This window comes from Triticum dicoccoides, chromosome 2A (genome assembly GCF_002162155.2).
Source record: "Triticum dicoccoides isolate Atlit2015 ecotype Zavitan chromosome 2A, WEW_v2.0, whole genome shotgun sequence".
Lineage (NCBI taxonomy): Eukaryota > Viridiplantae > Streptophyta > Magnoliopsida > Poales > Poaceae > Triticum > Triticum dicoccoides.
In genome coordinates this window covers 12,286,933-12,296,620 of record NC_041382.1, presented here as the reverse complement: position 1 = coordinate 12,296,620, position 9,688 = coordinate 12,286,933, and the positions used below count along the sequence as shown (strand labels likewise).

At 42.2% G+C, this 9,688-nt stretch overlaps 1 protein-coding gene and 1 pseudogene across 1 annotated transcript; both read right to left on the bottom strand.

The window, feature by feature from the left end:
* Nucleotides 1-570: 570 nt before the first annotated feature.
* On the bottom strand, nt 571-972 carry LOC119358640. The gene is made up of 2 exons (XM_037625100.1): nt 876-972; nt 571-749 (listed from the first exon to the last, which is right to left on the bottom strand). The coding sequence occupies exons 1-2, from the start codon at nt 970-972 to the stop codon at nt 571-573; spliced, it is 276 nt and encodes a 91-aa protein (XP_037480997.1).
* Nucleotides 973-6,359: 5,387 nt separating this feature from the next.
* LOC119357406 lies at nt 6,360-7,930 on the bottom strand (annotated as a pseudogene).
* Between the last annotated feature and the right edge of the window lie 1,758 nt (nt 7,931-9,688).

The window sequence follows — 9,688 nt, the reverse complement described above, 5'->3', positions numbered from 1 at the left end:
CGGGGACGAGAAGGCCCGTCGCCGCCGGCACCACCCGGGCTAGCGCCGGGGGCGCCCGCTGGCGGCGGCGGGGGGAGAGACGGGGGAGGAGGGGCCCGAGGAAGAGGAGCTCGAGCTCCACCCCGGCCACCTCCCGGGAGGCGGTGCGAGGCGGACATGATGGGGGGATGGGGGAGGGGCGGAAGGGGGTGGAGGGGGCACGAGGCCTACGGCCGGCGGGAGGGCCGGTGGCGGCGGGAGGAGAGGACGGGGGAATACCTACAGATTGAGAATTGTTTGAGAGTCGGCGTTGGAGATGCCCTTAGGCAAAAGGATGGCTCCGCTACTGCCTATGCTGTAAACCTATTGACATTTCGGCCAATTTGAATGGAGAACCTCTCACCCAGTGAGCAATCGGAACAGTGGAAAAAATATTGTAGCAAATGAACATTGCCCCATCAAGATCTATCCTTTATTATACCATGGATAGATGGACAGAGCTGCTTAAATTAATTAATTTATTACATTCATAACGCATGAACTCATAGCAATAGCTTCCATCGAGCATCCATGAAAATGGCACACATATGGCTAGATGGATTCAGTGGTGCAGTTCCTGTAGCACATGCAATAATTTATTTCTTTGCATATGCCGCTGTCAAAGTTCTCTCTTCTACAGGGCTTGTTGCAGGTGCCGCGGAAGATACATGATGTGTCGTTGTCCCATGTCTGGCTCCAAGCTTTTTCACAGGCATCCGATCCCATCTCTTCTGCATACGTCCAAAAACAATACACATTAACAATCAACCAAATTAACTTCTACTTGCAAAAAAAAAAACACTAAATTAACTTGGATCATTCTGTTCGGGAGAAGTGCGGGTCCGAAGTATTCGTACCAGATGACAAGACAAGCAGCGTCACGAGGCACAAGCATATCAACACCTTGCTGGCTCCCAACAGTCCTTCGCCGATGTTCTTCATGCACCATGCCATAGCGATCATGGGGTAGTGATAAGTAAAACTGATCTGTGTATGCGTACATCCGTGACTATATTTATAGAAAAAGTTTGCTTAATGGTGAAACTGTTACTTTTTAAGATATTAATCCATGCCATTAGTTCTTATCGAAACGTCTTGATTTACTTCCACTTTACAACTCAAGAACTGACTGAATCTACAAACAAGGCAGTTTACCACCTGAGCTATTCTTAGTTCTTGGTGGAGAATACTACTAGTCCCATCTCTACTTCTAATGGACGAGTTGGTGAATAGTCTTCGTGGTTTATTTTCGCTGGATTTTTTTCGTCTCTCCTCCCACCACCCCCTCCCATTATGGTCCATTGGTTTATTTTTCTCTCCACTCTTTATTACAACCAGAACTTTCCTAACGTATAACAAATCACAGATCTTTCCCGCAAAAAAAAAAATCACAGATCTAACTTCCTTAAATTATGTAAATCAATCGATTCCTTTTATTGGTTAATTTTGTCTTAGGAAACAAATAACAGATTTTCAGAAAACAAGTAATAAAATTTAATCTAACTTTCCTAACTTATCTAAATCAATCGATTTTTCTTATTAGTGAAATTTCTTTTAGGAAACAAATAACAGACACGTCACAACTTTCCTCCCAATAAATAGTTTCTTGACATTTGCAAAGTTTCCTAATCAGACACGTCACAAACGGGCAGGTACTGATATCACGTTACCAAACAATAAAACCTCATTTGCATACAAATCAGTACAAAAATCCTAACTTTCCTAATTTTTTACCTTTCCTTGATAACAACCAATATTTCCTATGTTTTCCACCTATTGAAGGAAATCACCCCTCCATCGATATTAGCATTTTTTTTGGAATGAGATCTCCGGGTTATGATTTTTTTTTTGCGATTATTTCCAATTGTGACCTCTCCTTCCACTCCGGCTCCTTCTCGCATAAACACCTCCACCACAGCCAGGTGACACCACCCCAGACCTCCTGCCTCTCCACACCTTCTCCGCCACCTCCTTCTCATACTCCATTAACAACCCCTCCGCCACATTTGTCCATGGTGGTGTCGAGGGCATGGCGCAGCAACGTACCGGCAGTAGAGCAGCACATAGCAGCAGGAAGCAGTACGCAGCAGGCGAGGCGAGCGGCCGACGGTGGAGGGCAGAGATGCGGCCGGCATGGCTGAGGGGGCGGCCGGCAGAAGATGGCCATGACTGGAGGCGGCGCGAGGCAGGGGCGCGACAGCGGGGCGAGCGAAGGGATAGGCGGCAGTAGACGGAGCAAGCGCAGCCAGCGAGAGTGTGGCGCGCGGCCAGGGTGTGTGTCGCGCGAGGCACAGTGGTGCGGTGGCAGCGGCGAGCGCGACGGCAGCGGCGGGCGCGACCGACGCGGTGTAGCACGGGCGTGGGCATGGAGAGGGAGTGGCCCCGCGGGCGCGGAAGAAGAGCGGCAGGCTCGGGCATGGGCGTGCATAGGAGCAGGCATGTGCCACGGGGTCAATCCGAGGAGCTCGGTGGCTACCCCTGCAATGGCCATGGCGGACGGCGGTCCTCGGCCACGGCGAAATACCTAACGGGAGCAAACGTGAGGGGAAACAGAGGAAATGCAAGAGGAGATCATGGCGGTGTCAATGGCGCCCTAGGGAAAGACATGGGAGCTCGGGGCGGCGCGGATGGAACGGCAATGTTGCGGTGGCCCAAGGTTGAGGAAGACGATAGCGACGTCGATGCGGGGCTGCTGGACTTGATCTAAATATATCGGCTAAATAGGCTATGCTGATTGGCACTAAAGTTGAGCTAGCACCGCTTTATGTTACATATAATCGCCAAGATCTCGTCAGCGGCGTCATCTCTTTCATGTGCTTTACTGCATCACATATGTCGTGTCTCGACAGCAAAATTGTAGGAGTAACCGGTCCTGATTGCACAAGCTTTTGAATAAGAATAGGGCCAGGCAGATTAAGGAGTTCGCTGCCGTGAAGAGTTGAATTGTGTGATACCACCATTCAATTGCGCCATTCTTTTTTTAGAGGAAACGACAGGAGAGGCTTCTACTGCATTTAATTAACAAAAGATATTAATGTTACATATTTACAAGAGGGGTGCCACTTGTTTGTTGTTTGTCCTCACTTGCTCTTAACGCGTTCCTACCTTCCGCCATGCGATGCCAAAGGCGTTCCAGGAGGCGTTGCGCATGATGGAACGTTGGTGAGTCACAGGTGCACCAGGTCATCATGGCCTCCAACAGTACCACATGGTACATTGAGGTTCACGCATCATTGACAGGTTGAAGATGAAGTTGTGTGAGTCATAAATTGGAGCGGCTCGTGATTCTGTATGTTAGCCCTTCCTTGTAGGTGCTTCTCAAGCTGGAGGACAACATATTAGTCAAGACATTAGGGATCCTCATTGATGTTTTATCTCTCGTCTGCACTTATTTTGTTTGCTCCAATTCTATATATTCTCACGAGTAGATGAGGTGTAAGCATGTGCAATGTAGTTCCTTTTTCTACATATGGTGATTGATTTCTTCTTTGATAACCCAACTAACGGATGGTAATCAATCTTCAAATACCAAAACCAAACATATAAGGCAACAATCAATTCACATATCACAATCAGATTCTTCTTTAGTACCCAGCTCAACTCACGGATGGTAATCAATCTCCAAACAAAGGAAACAATCACCGTCGTTTACCTCTCGCCAATGTTACATAAAAATAACGCTGAGAATTTAGATGTATTGTTTGTCATGGAGCTGTGGCTGGCCGATTACATGAACTTAATTCCCTTAGTTGTGGTGGCAAATATAATACACATAATCCATATTGTTATGCACTAGCGTGTGTGCATGTGAAATAGATGGATTATGGTCCCGTACCCAATAAGATGGATATGTGTGTGTGTCTTAGAGAGAGAGAGAGGGGGGGGGGAGAGGAGGAGAGAGAGTGAGGAAGAGGGAGGGAGAGGGTGAGAATTTGATGGTAAAAAAGGTCGTCAATGTCACTTAATATGTATGAGAATATTAAATATAATATTAACATAATTGGTATTGAACTCTTAAAGTTAATGTGGTCCCGTTGCAACGAACGAGCGTTCTTCTAGTGTAACATAAGGAACCAGATCCTCTAACATCCTCAAGGGATGTCATGTAAGCCAAATTTGCATACAGTAAGAAGGCATCGGTATTACCCTTTAAGAAGAATGTAAAGTAAAAAGTATGGACAAAAATTGCATACAATTTGCATAGAAATTGCACTTTTTATAATACGCAAGAATAATAATATAATAGAAAAAATTCACAAAAAATAAGCTTTCGAACCAAGAACTTTGAGAATGGTGTTGCCAGGAATGAATTAGTGGCAAATGCAGTGCCCTTTAAGAAGGAGAATATAAAAACAAACAATGAAATTTTTTGCACTTTTTTATAATGGGCAAGAATAAGATGATAGTGAAACTTTCAAATAAAGAAGCTTTTCAATAAGGAATAAAAAGAAAGAAAAAACTAAAATCAAATCAAAATCAAAAATAAATAATGAAGTTTATCTAAGAAAGAATGAATTAGTAGCATCGGTATTACCCTTTAAGTAGATAGAAAATGAAAAAAAATAACAGAATTTGCACACCAGTTACACAAAACTTGCATGTTTTTACAATATGCCAGAATAAGCATACTATAGTCAATTTTTTGAAAACAGGAAGTCTCCGAGAAGGAATGAATTAGTGACATTGGTATTACCATTAAAAAATGAAAAAAAATCAAAATAATGAAGTTTTGTAAAGAAGAATGAATTAATGGCATTGGTATTACCATTTTAGAAAAAATAAAAAATAAAATAAAAGAAATCAAAATAATGAATCTTTCTAAGGATGAATGAATTAGTGGCACTGGTTTTACCTTTTAAGAAGAAAGAAAATGAAAAAAAAAAGAACTTGCACTAAAACTGCCATTTCTTAATATGCCAAAATAATCATATAATAGTGCAAATTTTGCACCTCTAGTATAATTTACACACATACTGCATAGTACTTGCGTGCATACTTACACACGAAAAAAATCAGAATAATGAAATCTCCTAAGTAAATTGAATTATTGGCATTGATATTATCTTAAAGACAAAATAAAATAAAATAGTGAAGTTTTATAAGAAAAAAACATGAATTAGTGACATTGGTTTTGCGCTCTGTTAAGAAAGAAAATAAAATAATAATAATAATTACAAATAATTTAGTCACATTTTTCTTATATTATTATATGCAAGAATAAACATATCGTAGTAAGGTTTGCAAAAAAGAAGTAACGTAAGAAGGAATGAACTGGTGGCACTAGTATTACCCTTAAGGAAGAAATAAAAAACAAAAACAAAAACAAAATCAGAATAATGAAGTTGTCAAAAGAAAAAGTGAATTAGTGGCATTAGTATTACCCCTTAAAAAGAAATAAAATGAAACAAAACTAAAATAAAGTAAAAATAATGAAGTTCTCTATGAAATAATGAATTAGTGGAATTGATATTGCCCTTTAAGAAAGAAAATGAAGCTAAAACTAAAACAAAAAAATGGATGAAGTTTTCTAAGAAATAATGAATTTGTGACATTGTTACTACCCTTTAAGAAGAAAGAAAAGGAAAAAATAAAACAGGGAATGACAAAATTTGCACATAATTTAGCCAGAAATTGCGCATTTTTATAATATGCAAGAATAAGCATAATAATGAATTTTTTGCAAAAATGAATTTTCCTAAGAAGGAATGAATTAGTACTATTTGTATTACCCATAAACAAGAAAGAAAATGAAATAAAACTAAAAATCAAAATAATAAAGTTTGTATAAGAAATAATGAATTAATGCCATTGGTATTATACTTGATAAGGACAAAAATAAAAAATATAATAACTTGAACACAACGTTACACTAAAATTGCACTTTTTGTAGTATGCAAAAAATCCTCATATAATAGTGCAATTTTCATACATATTTTATAACATGTGTGAGTGTATTTTTACACCCATCCAACATCGCAAAAATGCAAGCACAAAAAACCTGAGTAATGGCGCAAAACAAAAAAAAAACCAAAAAAATGTGTAAAAATGGTGGAAACTTTTGTACACCGTGGAGTAAGGGGTACACATGCATGTGTAATTTTTTTCTTAAAAGTTCATACAGGTGCACGTCTACGTCAACTACTCTTGGCCACTAATGATTAATAAGCTAACGGCCGGCTAAATAATTAGCTGGTTAATTAACTTGCCCAGCTATTAAACCTATGTATGCAGTTGCATGGCCCAACAAATTGACTGACACAAAACAAAGGTCAGTCAATTCTCAGAGCAGAACAAGAGATATCACATAACAGAAAGAAAGAAGTACATATTTGAAACAGCAATCAATGGTCAGAAAAATTGACTGACCCAGATTTCATTCTCAGGCAACTTACATATAGCTAAAGTGTAAAAAAAATAGCATTACAAAACCTTGAACAATAAGTGACAAGGATGCTTGCCTGCAGAATTAGGCCTTTTGACTGGTCAGAAGATGGGGACATTTTCTTGATCTCAGCTTCTAGTTCATCCAGCTCATGGACAACATCCTTAATACAGGGCCTTTTGTTTCGATCCTTGTCCACACACCTTAATGCAATCTCAACACATCTAGTCACTCCTAGGATGTCGGTTTCATGTGAGGAATATCCAGGCTCTGCCTGCAACCTTTTCGTCCAGTTTTTACTTACCTACATGCAAAATTGGCGCATAAAACTTCCTAGAGAATACTAATAATTTGCATTGCAAAAATTAAATCTAACACCGTAGAATGTGGAAGAGACACCCGAAAAAACAGAGTGAATGAGACGTATGTATAATTATATATTCATGGAATGATCAGAGAGGATTTTTCTTACCTGCTCAATAAACTCTTTGCGAGACTTTTCAGCACAACGGAAGTAGCCCACATTACCGGCCATCATTTTTATAATTATGACGTCCAAACTAAACACGTCAAACTTCTTTGATATAGAGCCATTGTCTACATATTCGGGTGGCATGTACCCTCTGCAAGATATCATCAAAAACATAATAGGTATGGTTATTACAAGAGAGACAAAACCTCAATTTCAAGTCATACAAGAAAGAAACATGCTTAATACATGCGTCAAACTTACTCTGTCCTTTTGACAATCTCTATTTTATGTGTTAGTGTGGAATAAACAAGTTTGGACAAACCAAGATCGGCAATTTTAGGTGTCATGCCCTTATCCAGCAATATATTGGCTGGTTTTAAGTCCATATGGAAAATAGGCTTCTCCTGCGCGGTGTGAAGGTGATTTAAGCCCTCGCAAGTCCCTTTGATGATTTTGTAACACGTGGGCCAATCAAGTCCCCAGGATTCATCTGCAATTATTACAAGTAAAGACAGCAGCGTATCTGTCAGATATATGATGCTGAATCATTCATATGTTCTTTAATGCTGAATCATTCATATATCCTGGATGGATGCAGTTCATATAAGAGATTTAATTACCCGTGCTATGTTTATCAAGGCTTCTGCCTTGCATATACTCGAAGCAGAGCACTCGCTCTATAACAAGTTCCCCATTATGATTCATGTATTTGCTCCGAGTCTCGTAGCAGTAGCCAATTAGCTGGACAACATTTTTGTGCCGCACTTGACGAAGGTTGCGGTATTCAGCGTGGAATTGCTTATCATCGAGTCCATGCAGTTGATGGAGCTTTTCACGGCGATCTCTTCCCCTTGATGAGTTGCCTGGTAAAATAGACAACTTGTCATGGACTCATGGTACAGATCTTGATTGTAAATGTGAGAAATACAGATAAAAATAATAATAAAATGATTAGTAGACCATACCCTGTAAACATCTCCGTACCCACCGCTGCCAACTTTCTGATCCTCTGCAAAGTTGTTTGTGATGGCTTCGATATCCTGGAGTTTAAAATCCATGCTGGGGATATCTCGTACCCACCAGATGGGGGCGGTTGGGACTTAGAGCATCTTCATTTTTCCGACGGCTGGATACCCAACCGTCCCATGTCGGCCCCAGGCACCGATATCGGCCCATTTGCAGCTGCTTTTCGGCCCAGATAAATAGAACAATGGCCCGATATGGGCGAAAAACGGTCCATATTCGGCGTGGTTCGACATGGTTCGGCGTTGAATTCTCAACATAAATATTTTTTATCACATTGTTCATCATAGAAAATCAAATAATTCAACAAAATAGTGCAACAACAAATAGTTCAATACAAATTATATATAGTTCAACAAATATGTCATCACACGTCGAGCTATGCGTCGCTCTTGATCCTCCATAGGTGTTCCACCAGATCCTGCTGCAGTTGATGTGGGTCTCAGATCCCCTAACGCATACTGAGGTAGGCAGTCCAGTTTACCGGTAGCTGGTGATCAACTTCGGCTAGAGGACCCTGCCTGTAGTATGGTTCAGTGTCAAACACTGGATTTTCCTGCTCGCTCTCGATGATCATGTTGTGCAAGATGACATAGCGAATCATGATCTCCCACATTTGATCTTTCGACCAGGTCTGAGCAGGGTATCGGACAACAGCAAATCGAGATTGTAGCACACCAAATGCCCGCTCGACATCCTTCCCGCAAGACTTCTGCACCTGGGCAAAGTGGGACTTCTTGCCTCCTGGCACAACGTTTGAGATTGTCTTCACAAATGTAGACCATCTCGGATAGATGCCATCAGCTAGGTAGTACCACTTGTTGTAGTGCCTCCCGTTGACCTCGTAGTTCACCGGAGGAGAATGACCTTTAACAAGCTTGGCAGAGACAGGGGAGCACTGCAACACGTTGATGTCATTGTGAGTTCCTGGCATACCAAAGAAGGAGTGCCAAATCCAGAGGTCCTGTGTGGCCACCGCCTCAAGTACCACATTGCAACCGCCTTTGGCGTCTTTGTACATCCCCTGCCAAGAAAATGGGCAGTTCTTCCATTTCCAATGCATGCAGTCGATGCTTCCAAGCATCCCAGGAAATCCTCTTGCTGCATTCTGTGCTAGGATCCGAGCAGTGTCTTCCGCATTGGGTGTTCGCAAGTATTGCGGTCCAAACACTGCCATCACTGCCCGACAGAACTTGTAGAAACACTCAATGATGGTGGACTCGGCCAAGCACCCATAGTCGTCGAGTGAATCACCGGAAGCTCCATATGCAAGCATCCTCATCGCTGTCATGCACTTCTGGATCGAGGTGAATCCAAGTTTACCGGTGCAATCCTTCTTGCACTTGATGTAGCTGTCGAACTCCCGGATGGAATTCACAATCGCAAGGAAAAGTTTTCGGCTCATCCGATAACGGCGCCGAGATGTATTGTCACCATGCAGTGGAGCGTCGGCGAAGTAGTCGGAGTAGAGTATGCAGTAGCCTTCGAGACGATACCGGTTCTTTGCTTTCATCCGCCCCGGCGCCAAGCCACCTCACCGCGGCTTTTCATTGCCCGCCAGCAGGCCAGCGAGGGCGGCGAGGACCATGAGATGTTTCTCTTCCTGGACGTCAGCCTCGGCTTCCTCCTCCAGCAATGTGGCGACCGCTTCCTCGTCGTCCGAGTCCATTGCCGAGGCAGGCAAATCTCCGAACACCTTGCGGGCGCGGTGGGCGCGTACCCGTCGCTACACTTCCCCTCCGCGACCAGAAACGTCGGAAAAATCGCCCAGCTGCTGGTGGAGGGACTTCCTC

What these genes read in the sequence shown, in the direction of transcription:
- LOC119358640 (XM_037625100.1), bottom strand. Translation starts at nt 972, where the DNA reads ATGGCATGGTGCATGAAGAACATCGGCGAAGGACTGTTGGGAGCCAGC. An exon ending in GCTGCTTGTCTTGTCATCTG is followed by an intron (nt 750 to 875) that starts GTACGAATACTT and finishes GGACGTATGCAG; the next exon opens with AAGAGATGGGATCGGATGCC.